The sequence below is a fragment of the Amblyomma americanum genome, chromosome 3 (genome assembly GCF_052857255.1).
Source record: "Amblyomma americanum isolate KBUSLIRL-KWMA chromosome 3, ASM5285725v1, whole genome shotgun sequence".
Taxonomy (NCBI): domain Eukaryota; kingdom Metazoa; phylum Arthropoda; class Arachnida; order Ixodida; family Ixodidae; genus Amblyomma; species Amblyomma americanum.
The window spans coordinates 137772531-137787150 of NC_135499.1; the positions used below are offsets into that span (position 1 = coordinate 137772531).

Here is a 14620-nt window from a genome sequence, read left to right on the forward strand (position 1 = left end):
AGGTTACAATAAAGCTTCAAGAATATCTGAAGAATCATTTTCTGAGACCAATGGACTCTCGGGAACAAGGGCTTTCTAAAGAATTCTTTATTTGTCCTGGCAATACGGCAAAACTATACAGAGCAGAGAACTATCATAGGACAGCTCGCACAAGGCTCATGTGACCACCTTGTTCATGCTCTAAACTTCCTTCACGTCAATTGGCCAGGCAAAAAATTTCTCCAAATTCTTGGCACGCTCTTTGTAGCGTGTGCTGCGACATAAAAAATGCGGAACAAGACGTACACTACGAAGCCCACAGAAATAAGACTAGTCGTTCGAGCGGGACGCTGCGAGCCATCTAACTGGCGCACTACTTTAGAGAAGCCGCCTTCGGTCGGCGCAGGGCAGCCGGAGCCTGTGGTGACGTGGTGGCGAGGATCGCAGCTACTGCAGCAGGCCCTGAGCAGAGCACCCGACGGTCATCCTCGTGCCACTCTGCTACGGTTGAGGCTCACGCGTGCCGACTACCGGGCCACGCTCATCTGCCGTGCCGCCAACAGCAACGTCTCCGAGCCAGTGACTGCCAATGTCATCGTCAACATGCACTGTGAGTGGGGCTTTCCGACGCTGGCATTTGGTGAGGAGCAGCTTAAACCGACTCAGCCTACTTTATCTCTGTCAAATGAACAGAAGAGTTGACGCCATCCCCTGTATAGCAGTCTTATAATGCTACAGCTGTATTTGTATGTGTGTATGCGTTGAAATGAAGCGGTATAACGTAAAAATTGACAGAGTTTTAATGCTGTTAAACGACTATGCAGTATGAAAGCACTTGGTTCCGAGTTAGCTGGACTCTTAATTGCCTAACATTGCCTTTACCACCACATCTCCAAGATAATTTCTTTTAAACTTTCGTACCACGTGACCTTACCCTAGCCATACCGTATCCAAGTCACTTCATCTCAAAGGTCAAAGCTCAAAGTTCAAGGGTCAAAGTTCAATGGTCGAGGCTTCAGAGACCCGTCGATTTTTTCAGGATTGCTGGTGAAGTAATTCTTTCTAACTACAAATATTGCTTCCGACTCTTTACCGTCTGATTAGTCTTGCTAATTTCTAGACATAACTTTATCGTTAACCTTGTTTGCTTTGCCCATTCGCAGTGCAACCAGTATCAGTCGAAATAAAAGGCAATCGAGGACCTCTGTCTGCTGAGATGTCGACGCAGGTGGGTACTGTGCCTTGTGAAATGTGGCCATTTGCGCGTCGATGCTAATAATATTTGCAGCAATATAGCGTTCAGTGTCACTATTGGCGGCTGATAACTCACTACGAATCAAGTAGTATCTCTGAAGCTTTGCGTGCCTGGAAAAGTGCGAATTTGTTCGCAAGTGACAGTGTGTGACTGCGTGCTTGCTCTTCACATAACAACTGTCTGATATGGCATCTAGCCAAAGCTGGGCGGCGCGACATTTGCATGGTGCGACATTTGCATGGTGCACGGTTTTTGTAACATGGCGCCGGTGGAAACGAAGGAAAGAGTATGAAGAGCAATCTGCGTCATTCCATGCGTGTCTTTAAAGAAGCACAGTTAGCCACAGATTCTGTCCGTTCGAGTTATCCAGCTCGTTTTTCATTTCGTCAGTATACCCAGCCTCTCAACTGAAGCCAGGCTTCATCTAACGTACGGAGTTTTTATTATGACCGCTCAACACATCAGATATGACGCCTAACTTTCCGGCTAACAAGCGGCACTGTAACTCGTCTACTATAGTCCGACGCACTTCATATCACCGCACAACTGCTAATTTGAAGAGTAGGCTTGCACGCAGACAACTTCCCCGCAGTTATCCACTTACTCTACAAGCATTTCGCTTTCCACTTCAAATGTTTTTCAAGCGTAAAGTGAGCTGACTGATATCGATGTCGGCTGCATAATGAGCCTATTTATGCTTAACCTTGGTGGCAGGTGATCTGCCAGGTTGAAGGGTCCCGGCCGCAGGCCTCGATTCGCTGGCTGCTGGGATCCAGGGAGCTGAGTGACTTCGCCACGCGGGCTGCCTCGAGTGACACCACGCTCAGCGTGCTGAGCTTCGTCCCCAGCGCCTGGCATCACGGCGAGCGCCTCCGCTGCCTCGCGTCCAACCCGTTCTGCAGCCGGCCGCCGCCAGCGCCGCTGGAGGACTCGTGGACACTAGACATTCACTGTGGGCGACCTTTTATTTTCTCTCCTGGTACTCTCCCCTTCGCGTACTGCAAATGACAAGAGTCAGAGACTTTAATGAGGGAAAAAGCTTAGATGTAGAAGGTGAACAGCAGTTGGTGGTAACGCGAGCTCGCGGCACAGGGGCTCGCGCAGCGCAACACAAAGGGCGCCTCGCGTAGTCATCGTGGCCATGCAGATCAACCGTTGCGATAGGCCCCTCACTACGCGTAAGCTGTGCGATGCGCCCGCAGCTCGCGCAAGTGCAGATCTAGGCGTAGAACCGCGGATCTACGCGTACATCTGCGGTTCTACGCAGATCAACGCGTTCAAGTGCTTTCTTTAAGTATGGTCTATCGTGTGCGTCCAAGAAACGAAGACCAGGTCGGTAACTAAGCAGGGAGTCAAGTGATGGAAGAATATTAAGATGCGTTTGGTGCTTGCATTGCTTAAAAGCATAGTGAACAAATGTTCTCCTCATAGCTTCATCTCACGGCAGCTCTTTTGAAGGAAGTGCTAAACAGCTCCTGTTACCCGATGAAAACTCCATAAGCATGCCCAGGGGTTTAAGCTAACCGCCTCTAGTTTTGACCTGAGAACCAAGGAGAGATACCCAACAATTCTGGAAAAAAGCGTTTTTGAACGGGAAAAAGTCGATGAACGCGATTTTTTAGACATATTGTAAGGTTTCACTATAACAATCAATATATCCGCAGATCTCCCCTCGACAGGCTTGCATTTTATTTTTGCAATTGAAGATTTGCTATCATCAATAGCGTTCCTTCCTTTCTTCTTTCACTCTTTCCTTTATCCCTTCCCTTAGGCGCGGTTCAGGTGTCCAACGATATATGAGACAGATACTGCGCCATTTCTTTTCTCCAAAAACCAATTATTATTATATTAAAAGCGTTCCTCATTGGTTTCCTATGGCAGTCTTAACTGCTCGATGCGAGCGATGGAAAAAAATTGAGTCATTTTTCTACACATGGGAAGAACGGATCGTTACCTTCAACATTTCCATAACATTACCTTACAATTTTTCAATATTCGTAATTTTTATCCAAGAATGTTGGACATATGCAGTGACGTTGGTGCGGACTCGGGGCATTCAGTCTTTGTAAGGAATGCCCATCGCAATTTTCAGTGCCTGAGCAACCAGTAAGGTGCAGGGAACCTAGAATTAAATTTGCAGCAAGCGTGACTCAGCGTAGTAGATTTGGATGCCCTCTAACGGTAGGCGGCAGCCTTATATGCATTTGCCTGGGTCTACTTATCAAATTTGATGTTTTTGTTACTATTTGTTTTTCAGCACTGACACGCACACAAAACTGCTTGCACCAAAAGGCTTGCACCCAAAGCCATGTTGAGCTGGAGTAAAGAAGTTATTATCATTTAAGTGCTTCATAAGACAACAATATATGATATGTTTGAATGTTTTGTATGTAACCGAGGTTAGGGACGCTGGTCGATAATTATACATATGCAATTGAGCGATCACGATCTTTATGTATATGTGTTATATTCGCCAGTTTCCAGTCACTGGGAAGTTTTTCATGCGGTAGTGATTTATTGAATATTAATACCATAAAAGAAGCTATTTTTATTACACAATGCTTCAAGATATGGTTACGTATACTGTCAGGACCGTGAGCAGAATGCGAATTTAGATCAACAAAAGCGCTTTTACAGCCGTCTTGTTTCTATGTAACCTTCCATTTTTGGTCCCTTTCTGAGCACCTCTCAACATCGATGTTCAGAGGCCTGGCTTCTTCGTGCAGAACGACACGCAGTCTACACGCACTGCGGCACTGCCCTCTTTCTTAATCACAAAACCAATTTTTTGCCGCCTTCTCTCTTTTCCACCCCTCCATCGCCCTAATCCCTAGGTTAGCTGGTTCGCTCCAGGGAGCCCAGGATTTACAGTAAAGCCGCTTCTCATGATCGGCAACAAATGCTCGTTTGACGCGGTCGTATTCCTCTTCTTATTATGAGAGTCCGTTTATCCGAGCTAATCGCCTGGAGCCCATAATGTAATTATGCGGTGAACAGCGTCCGGACCTTGCACACATATGACATGACCATGACCTTCCATCCTCTTTCAACGACTTTTTGCCTGTTCTCCTTCAGCTTTATTGTACTAAGTTTAGATAAATTCTATTTCGAATGACTTCAGTGTAATTTTCTGCGCAGACGCGCCAATCATCGAGTTGAGGCTGGGCGTTGGTCTGAACGCGGCCCACCTTCACGAAGGCATGGATGTGTACTTCGAGTGCCACGTACGGGCCAACCCTCCGGTCGGTGAGGTCTCCTGGACCTTCGACGACCGTGACCTGCACACGGACGCGGCGCGAGGCGTCATCGTGAGCAACCAGTCGCTGGCACTTCGCTCCGTCAACCGCACAAACAGCGGCGCCTACGCCTGCCACGCGACAAACTCCGAGGGGGAGGCGAGCAGCGACAGCCACAGGCTGCGGATACAATGTGCGTCCCACTTGGCCTGCTCTCCCGTTTTGAATGGCATGACTTTCGAAGCAAAGGTCTCCACCTGTAACATGGAGCAGTGAAACAAGAAAAGAAAAAAACGCTCCTTTGCATAACATCAAAACAAATGTCCGTCGATGATACTGATATGAGCAAATTCTTTGAATTGGGGGCCTCTTTTTTTTTAAACTCGAGCGGCGAAAAAAATCGCATACCAATGTTGTTCCTTGGCTCCGGTGGATACGGTGTTTAAAAATTAGAACCGATGAATGAATCATACGTCAATCCGCAGCTTCCAAATATCTAGCCTTCAGAGGAGCAGCTTGGCTCGCAAGAACTAAGGCTTCAAGGAGATCAGAGAATTGGTTGCTTTTTATGTATTATTACATGTATTTTTTCGTAAATAACCGAAGCGTAATAAACACAGGCTTGTAGAGACTTGAAAAAGGGTCTGAATCTTTAATAGCAATAAAATTTTGCGCAATGTTGTGGCATAAAACCATAAATGTATGCGCTAAATTTCGTGATCGCGCAACTCGCGACGCATTTGCAATCACTTCTAGATGTGGCACTCGAAAATCGTAAATCAGAACGACCTCCCCACTGCATCGTGCAAGTAGATGCAGTGTGCTATATCATTTTCGGGAACGGCAGAAAGTTAGGTAGGTGGATGAGATTAAAAACTTTGCGGGAATAGCGTGGCCACAGCTGACACAGGAGAGGGTTAATTGGAGAGATATGGAAGAGGCCTTTGTCCTGCAGTGGGCGTAGTCAGGCTGATGCTGATGGTTGTGAGGATGATATCATTTCAAAGAATTCAACATTTTTGAGCCTGTCTACACACATTCATGATCCTCTCTACAGTGCGAGAGTATATCGCAGTTTTGATCGTTTAGTGGCATTATTGCTGAAAACGTTGTCGTTCCAACGCACCTCACTTAGCGCCGCTCTTCTCCATTGTTTCAAGGTATCTAATAATGCACCCATGTTCTCTGCATCCTTGGCACAGATGCCCCCGTGTGCCGTTCTTCACAGCAGCGACGCGTCTACTCCATCGCCAAGCACGACACCGTGCACGTCATTTGTGACGTGGAAGCAGATCCAGTTCCGGTCACATTCTCGTGGGGCTACCGCCAGGGTAACCGCGACTACCCTCTCGGGTCAGAGGCTTCTTTCAACACCCCCTCCGGACAGCCCCTTCGCTCCGTTCTTCGGTACACACCTCGGCACGACGCTGACTACGGGACCCTTAGCTGCGTGGCAAGTAACGCCATCGGCGATGGCAGGAGGCCGTGCATATTCCAGGTGGTACCTATAGGTGAGCTGCGCCCACTGCAGTCGTTCTATGAGGTGCGCCGCTGAGTACCGGCCTTGTGGTTGTGTAGAAAGATGCCTGGTCCATGCTATTAACCAGCTATTGCGATCTTGTGTTCCAGTTAACCTCTCTTGTTCATCGGCTCTTGTCTAAAAAAATAATGAAATCTGCTTCATTTAAGGGTATGCCTAATAGGGTTCAAGTGCTTTGTTTGAGCGGTTCTTTAGGGCCTGGGACATGACAATATTTAAGAACCGGTTATATTGCGCGTATCTATAATTTAGTTGAATTTAAACTCTGCCTTCTAGCTTGTACAGTGCCTGGCTATTTAACGAATATGTTGTGAGGTCTTGCTTGAAACTATGCCCGCATATATCTATTTTGAAGGCACGCTTTGTTAAAGGATTGCGGTGCTTATTTCCGCACTAGATTTCCTCTAGAAAATAAGTGTGCTGTAGATACAATACGCTATTCAGAAGCGGAAAATTTTTTCACTTCAAGCATAAAAAATCTTGGAATAAGGAAATCTGCAGTAACAATTTGTTTTGTATATCAGTCAGATTTAAGGAGAGAACGCCCAAAAGCGTTTTCGTTTTGTTCAAACAGGATAGGTGTATCTAGGTCGTGACAGTTTTTTTTTTCAAAGAAAAATCCACGTGATAAAAAAAAAGAAAGAACATTAGAGCTCAAAACATACTTGTGGCTCTACTGCCAACTGACGCACATTTATTAGGTAAAGAAAATACACAAAGACCAGGAGAACCAATTGGAACCACTGTTGCGTTTTGCTGTCACCTTCTACCCCAGCTATAACTCTTCCTTGACCAGATTTTCAGTCAGATTTAATTACTCTTCAATTTTCTTTTCTTTTCCTGCAACCTTTAATCAATTTTTAACAATGCGTATCGCCCAACCTTTGCATTTCTAACATTAAGACCAGTGACAAACGATTGTCACTAAGAAGTCAAAGCTTGAACAAGAATGCTGTTAAAACAAGTTGCTTGAAAGGAAGCACAAAAAGGAAGGAAGGCCATGTAATACAATGGCTGTTACCACACAGTTTCTCTTCTCCTTGTCATTTGTACCGCGCCTTGAACACCTTCCAGTGTTCCTTTGTTAATACCATGACAGGCCAGTGCATTCAGCAAATGATGAGATTGAGTGAAATAAAAAAAACAATCATTTACACCTTTCAGCGTGAAGTGAGCAAAAATCTTTTCTACACGTCACGGTATAAACAGATGTGAGCCATTCGCAGTTGCATTGCAAAGTTCAGTCCTACCTTGTTATACAGCGCGTGGTGACCTTTCTATACTAAACCCTGCTGCGTCGCCCAGCGTACCTCGTAAAATGTTTCTTTCAGGTCAACCACCAGCTTGTTTGCTCTCAAATTGTGTGCAGCTGTAAAATATGGCGTTAAGTTTTGTTTTATAACAGCTCTGCTCGGTATTTGTCTGATTCAGTGGAAATTAATTGCAAGTGTTCACATCGCATGCGGTGGTTCCGAACCGAGAAAAATGCTTTCTCAACGGCTGTACTGTGCGCGCTAGCTCTTGCCGACGGCAGAGTGACAAAAGGAAACAAACGCCAGACTGGAAACGAAAAGTGCTCCCCAACTCTCCAGGGGCCGGGGTGAGGGGGGGGGGGGGGGAGTAGAGATGGCGCTGCCAGTGCAGCGGTCGCGAAAGCATCGTTGCAGACGCTGTGCTGTTCCGATTAATTGTCATCGAATCAGTCGAGTACCTGACCCAAACAATGCATGAAGCAAAAATTACCACCAAGTGCCTCCGCTGTGCGCAATGTTAACGCAGACAAGCTGGAGGTGCAGCCGAGATAAGAACTTTACGAGGCTCTCTGAGCGATGCCTCAGGCCGTAAAGCGCTCCTAGTCGCGTTAATCTTTAATCTAAAAGAATAAAAGAGATGACAAAAGACGATTGCGAGAGGTCCTTTCATCCCAGGTCTGACGAAATCCTTGGCGCCAGGCTTCGTCGCAGTCAATAGCAGGAGGGTCTCAGCACATTCAACCGGCTGTAAAAAAAATAGAAGCACAGAATGTCTCGTTGTACTGTTTTACTAAGCCTTCAGGGTTGCCCTCTAGCGGCAGCTCCAATTACAGAAGCTCGCTCTGTGAGACTGCCTCGAACGCACTGTTGTCACACAGCTCAGGCAGGTTGTAGCGTATTTTCTAAAATTTATGACGTGTAATAGAATAATATGTTACTAGTACTATTACTGGTGGCACTATTGGCCTAGTTGTTACAATTGGCGCGCTGCCGACAAGCTGCTGAAAATACTGGCAAAGAAAGTGAGACATCACCTTTTTTTTTCACTCAGTTATTCCCGGAAAACTCCGTTAAATCGGGTTTAGTGGTCATTTGTTTTGTTATTTCGGGTTATTGAGAACATCGAACCGTATGGGCACTTGCCGAGGAATCAAATTTGTTCGTTATATTGGGAACTTCGTAAAATCGCGTTTCGTTAGATCTAGTTTTAACGGTATGTCGCTTTCAATCGAGTGTTTTGTGTTTTATCTGCGTATTTTATACCGGGAGCAGGCGGCCCCGTCCAGCCGTCCAACTGCGTGGCGCGTGAGGCGACCTCGGACGCGCTGCTGGTGTCGTGCCAGCGGCGCGACGGAGCGCCAGAGAACCAGCACTTCCTGCTCGAGCTGCGGGACGGGCCTCCGCAGGCACCCATCCGGGCCAACCTGACCGCTGCGGGACAGCCCAGCTTCCGCGTGCACTCGCTCCAGCCGGGCACCCTCTATCGCCTGGCCGTGTACGGCGTCAATGCCAACGGCCGCAGTGAACCAGTCCACCTGACGGCCTACACGCTGCCTGTGGAGCAGGAATTACTCGAGCAGGGTGAGAGTCAGGGATAAAAGCAAAAACATACCCGGAAAGTCTGTACAGAAGTACTTTTCAACGGGAAGGCGTTTATGAACGCAATTTTTTCATAATTGCAAAAATGTACTATAACAATGAATATGTCTGCAGATATCGCCTCAATATGCTTGCATTTTTTTTTCGGGGGGGGGGGGGGGGATAACGTTCTTGCCATCGTCAAAAACGCTCCCCGTTGTTTTTCTGTGACACTACTGGAATCGAGCGATGGAAACGACTCAGAAGGACTATTTTGCTACACATCGGAAGAATGAACCATTACCTACAATATTGTAGGTAATATTTCCATAACAGTACCTTACAATATTCTGGTATTCAAAATGTTTGTCCAAAAAGGCGATATGACTGAGTGAAAATGCTGTAGAAATCCATTCCTCGCTGCAACTGCCTGCAAAAGCTCCTGTGCTCTATTGAGGCTATCTTCTACTACGTGTACTCCTTCTTTTTCTTCATCATCTCCCTCCTCTCCCAAGTTCTACGCGGATAGCTTAGATAACCTGCTTTTCTTACCTGCTCCGACATCTTACTTACGTTTTCAAATACTAATACGACTGAACCTTCACGAACGACCTGGAGTAGCATGCCAGGCCGGCAACCAGGCAGACCTCACCTCTTCCATTAAAGCTCCTCCTCCTCCTCCTCCTCCTCCTCCTCCTCCTCCTCCTCCTTTTCCTCCTCCTCCCTCCACAAACGATGGGCGACGGGATTCAATTCTCGTAGCGCAGTCAACTGCCCATTTTTCCTGCACATGCACATGACTCCACCGCTGGACCTGGCACATTGGAGATTAAACACAGATTCCTCTTCCTCTGACTGAACACTGGAGGCATCTTTTGTAACCACACCTTCCAACATGAGCGGATGATTTAATTTAATTTGATTTAGTTTGCTACGGCGGTCATGTCCAAGGAATTTTGGTTATTTTCAAGCGCGCCCAGTCATGCTTTTCCGCTGTTATTTTATAGTTGTCTCGGTGAACCAGTCTGCCCCGTCTCTTGCCATCGGACAAGAGTTTCCGGCTTCACTTCTGGGATTAGCTTTTTTTCAGTCCGCTTCACAACTCCACCTGTTATCCAACTTGGTTAGCTCTGATGGCAGGGAGAGTTTTCTACCCCAGTCGTCAATACGGGTTTATAACTCCTAAACCACAAATAACTTTATTTGATTTATGAAGACTCTCCAGATCGGTATATTTTTCATCCTCAACACGGTCCATGGATGTGTATCATATGTAACCACTATTTTTTATTGTCGCTTAATCCCGCGACTTCAGCTGCTCCTATTTCGCAGTTTAGCAAGGATCCTGCTGTTGCATTTAGACGAACATGCGTATTGGGGAAATGACTCTGCGTGCGAATTAGCACTTAGCAAAGACCTTAACACATCCGCTTAAAGGCTTTCGGCAAAGTACCCAGCTAACTTTGCTCACATATCAGCCGAACTTTATTTCTGCAATGGGGCTCCTGCTCCTTTATTTTCTGCCTCCATGTGCACGCCAGGCTGCGTGATGTTGTATCACTTCTATTCGTGTTTATTGCGTTGTACACCACCGCACGGTGATTCAATCTGTCAATCATGTGGGTGTGTTTACGCATTTGTGGGCAGCTGTAGCTTAACGCGCGCAGTTACGCACCGAAACATGCTCACACAAACCAGAAATTGCTTATTTGCGCAAAGATTTTTTTGCGAGAACTGCTGTTGCGTTATCCCGCTCTTCTTTTCATTACCCGTTTTCAGGTCACGAAAAAGTGGCCTGCTGATCTGTTGTCATTAACAATAAGATCACGGATGTTCCAGTGCATGAATAATTGATGCTTGATGTTACTTCGTCAGCACAGTTCTTTTTCTTAATATGCGCAGGGGGTGTTGGGCGCATAAATTAGTTCCGGCTGTGTTGCCTTTCATCTTCAGGAGGTGGTGGCCTTAATGTTTGCTATTCCCCAATCAGGAACAAAATTTTCGGTAGCAGGGCACTACTCGACGCTCTTTTTTTTCTTTTTTAAACTAGCGCGGACAAACGGCCGCCACGTTAATACGCATCAAAAATACAGATAAGGTATTCCTGCAAAGGTGTGGCAAGAGCGGGGGCGGGGAAAGAAGAAGGTACTTAAGAAAATTATGACTGCTTGATTCGAAGCCGAGTAACCTATCTTCATTAACCGTGAGATCATAATTTACTGTCACTGTTAGAAACGATAGATCTCAGCATTTCATTGTGAGCAATTAAGTACAACAAGCTGAATAAGGCTTTGACAGACATACTATTTACTTAGACAATTGGCCCACATCACAGCATTCAATTTGTACTTGTGCAGCGTCTCCGATTATTATGACGAAAAGACACTTAAGATTTCTTACGTGTGGGAATTGGAAAGAATTCCTGTCCCTGGGTGCATTGTTTACACATAATGTTTGTACCTGCATTAAAGTTCTTTTGTACGGTTTATGAAAGCCACAGCGTGGTACAGCGTTCCGGGCGGTGTCCACGCGCGTATGACACCACCCGGAACTCTGCATGACGCACGGTGCCATACAATTGAGGGTGCATATGTCGTCGGTTTGAATCCCTGCCACAAGCTAGCTTCCAATCTGACCACCACATGTAAGCTATATGAAGCGAGAAATCGTGTGACACCACTCGGGACGCTGTACGACAAACTTGCATTACAATTTTGGCACGAATGTGGGGAAAACTGGCGCCATATGGAGGTCCGGTATATACCAAACAACTACATGCTGCGTGCGTCATACGGCCGCTTGATGACGCCAGCCTATTTTTCCTTCCATCGCTGCGATGTTCTATACCTTATGCGAGTACACGCGCGCGCGCGTGCACGAACGCATGCACGCACACGCACACACACACGCACACCGCCGGCTTTTCTCGGAATGGGACTAGTAATGCTTCAGCATTAAAAGTACATTTTTGTAAGTTGAGACTATGTTGAGTTTTGGCTTCTTGTAAAGCGTGCTTTGCCGCACTCTGCTGCTTATTGCGAAGAAGCATCTAGCAGATTGTAGGAGCCAGCAGTACTGTGGCCGTCCAGATTACAGGCCTGTCTGCCTGCCCGCATGCCTGCTTGCTCATCCTGGATAACATGAAAACAAGTGGAACTTTCTTTGTAGAGTGCCCGCTTACCAGCCTACACATAGCTTAAGCTTACGACCACATGAACAGCATTGTTAATGAGCGGCAGGGCAACACTCCAATTTTCGGCAATATGCGAACTACGACGGCGACATGAACACTGTTCAACCCCCCCCCCCCCCCCTCCCAAAAAAAAAAAGCCTCTTTTAGAGACATCGCTGTAAATGTCTCAACGACAAGGTTACTTCCAGAGGAAGACTACTAAATGGTAGAAGGTGGATTAAAGGAGAGGAAAGAGGATAAAGAAGCGAGAACGATAGGCAGAAAAGTTCCTTGGATTAACGCCTACTGCAAACAAGGCTGGCGAACCATCAAACAGTCGACCATAATGCGTACTACGATCTCCTCAGTCACAGGACGCTGCGTACTTAAGTTAAGCTCTGTGATTAAAATTAGAATACTTAAAAGTGAATAGTGTACTGGAGGCTACAATGCACACTACATATGCTTGTGCATATTTACACGAACACTGAAGAAAAACCGAAGCTGCCCTCCATAGATCGATAACAGCTTTGTAATGGCAAATACGCTACTTTCACTGAAAGCGTTGAATCTGCAAGTCAGGAATGGTCAAAACTGAAATTAAAATGCCTACATCACGGTCCATTTTCACAACCATACTGCCATGACGTCAGGTACTATTGTTGCGGATCTTAGAGGCTAGATGACTCCACCATCCACCATGAGTAAACTTCGCGTTTATAAACTTGAAGCTTTTCAGCAATAAATACACTCATCGAATTTAACTACGAAAAAAAATTAGAAGTAGTTGCCCTCACAGGCCCTTTAACGTGCTGAAACAACATTCAGAGTTATTACACCGCTGATGGTCGATGGTATGGTGAGAAGGGGAGCTTAAAGGAAACACGGAACACATTAGACTAAGGAAAGCTGCTAGGAACTGTTTCCATTCTAAGCTGCTGCGGTGCAAAGTGAGATTCTAAAAAAGATACATAATTTCCACCAGGAACTCGGGAGAAGAATTGGAGACTGTAACATTGCAGCAACTGGCCATATCCCTACATGACAGCACATTCTCCCCCACAAAGACGAGCCATATGACAAAATCTAGCAGATAATCCAGAGTGGTCACTTTCAGTCTCCCATGTTTCTCATTACTCAGGTCTACCTAGGGAACATTTCTTCTGCGCGGGCGTTGAATGCTGATGGCATTTTACCTTTGTGAAGTTCCCTCCGACAGCTATTGAAGTAAAAGAAGAAAAAACACATGCATAGCATAGGAGTCTACTTTAGCGTAATTAGGACACATATATAGGCCTAGGATTTTGCAAAACTTTCACTTTGTACGCTGGGGCCCTTCCACGCTCGACATAAAAGGCGAATAGTGCGTAGTCTAAGGACGAAACCAGCTGGCCAATCTTCCATGTAGCGTGGCTAACTCGACAGGCCGTTTCGTCTCTATATATCAGGATAAGCAAGGCCTTTGAATATTAGGCGTCATCTGCAACTCTCTGCCTGCACACCATATTTTTTTTCCCTGGATACGTATGGAATCACCCTACTTAGCATATATGAAACAAAAGGTATACCTATATTGATCCACGTGCTAAAGTGCGCGTGGATATGCTAATCGTTCGAGCTTGACCTACACAGAGCTCTTCCTGCTGCATTTATTAGGGCCGTGCTACTCTGGCTGCTTCCCTTGCTTTTCGGTTAAGTCAAAACGTTCTTTAAATGGCTGTACGTAGAGTTCTCATTTTACTAATAACCCCAACGTGGCACTGCACTCTGTGATGTGCTACACGTGCGTAATCTTTCGACCACCATGCGCTTCAACGATCTTCTTCGAGTTCCATGAGGAAAAACAAAGTATATAGACAAAGGAACATATTTGGTTACAGAGAGAGAGAAACTCGTAACAGATGCGAGTAGATATGGTTTATAGCGGCTCTAACGATTTCTACGAGACGATTGAACATCCACTCCTTTGCCTAACGAGCTGAGCACAAAAATTAGCATAAACTTCAACATCGGCAAAAATATCTGTCAGGGTCGATGATTTACATTTCACTCCATTCGAATATGATGTCATGTATACCACTTTCATATTACTGCAAATTATCACCAGCTTATATGAATATTGACATCTCTACGCTCATATGATTGCGGTAAAAAAAAATAAAGGGCGTTATTGTTCTTTGTTGAACGGACAAGCATAATGCGCACTTGAGCACGTGCAAATTTTTGCTTGTGAAAATATTATCATGAATAATGGTAATACTTTTTGGTCTCATTGCTCTCCGTAGGCGCTATAGTCGATTTTGTGTTAATATCGCGCTTGCGAAAAACAGTGTGCAGAGTTGCCGAACACTCGCGAAGGTTGATGCACTAGTTGTCGTGATTAGTTTTATTGATGTCAGATGCGCTAGCTAACGTGGGGCCATATTCTATAAGCTATCCATTTTTCGTTGTCCATTTCGCGTCGCTTCGGTTCTTTGTCAGTGGTCACTCAGATATACCCGCGGCTTTCAAGCGTCTGGGGCAAGCGACCCGGCCTTTGGATGGTTGGCAATCGGACCTCGCCATTGGCTGCATATTGCAGCCAATGGCAACCAGTGGGCAGGCCCG

The 14620-nt window shown here is 46.0% G+C and overlaps 1 protein-coding gene across 2 annotated transcripts in view; it reads left to right on the forward strand.

Moving 5' to 3' along the window:
• LOC144124982 (synaptogenesis protein syg-2-like) overlaps positions 1–14620 on the forward strand; it is a 114772-nt gene that overhangs the window by 87839 nt on the left and 12313 nt on the right. For both annotated transcript variants that reach the window (XM_077657981.1, XM_077657979.1), the window contains exons 4-9: positions 386–589; positions 1143–1207; positions 1949–2186; positions 4373–4663; positions 5673–5981; positions 8536–8844. In XM_077657981.1, the coding sequence (XP_077514107.1) occupies positions 386–589; positions 1143–1207; positions 1949–2186; positions 4373–4663; positions 5673–5981; positions 8536–8844 (1416 nt within the window). The remainder of the gene's footprint in view (positions 1–385; positions 590–1142; positions 1208–1948; positions 2187–4372; positions 4664–5672; positions 5982–8535; positions 8845–14620) is intronic.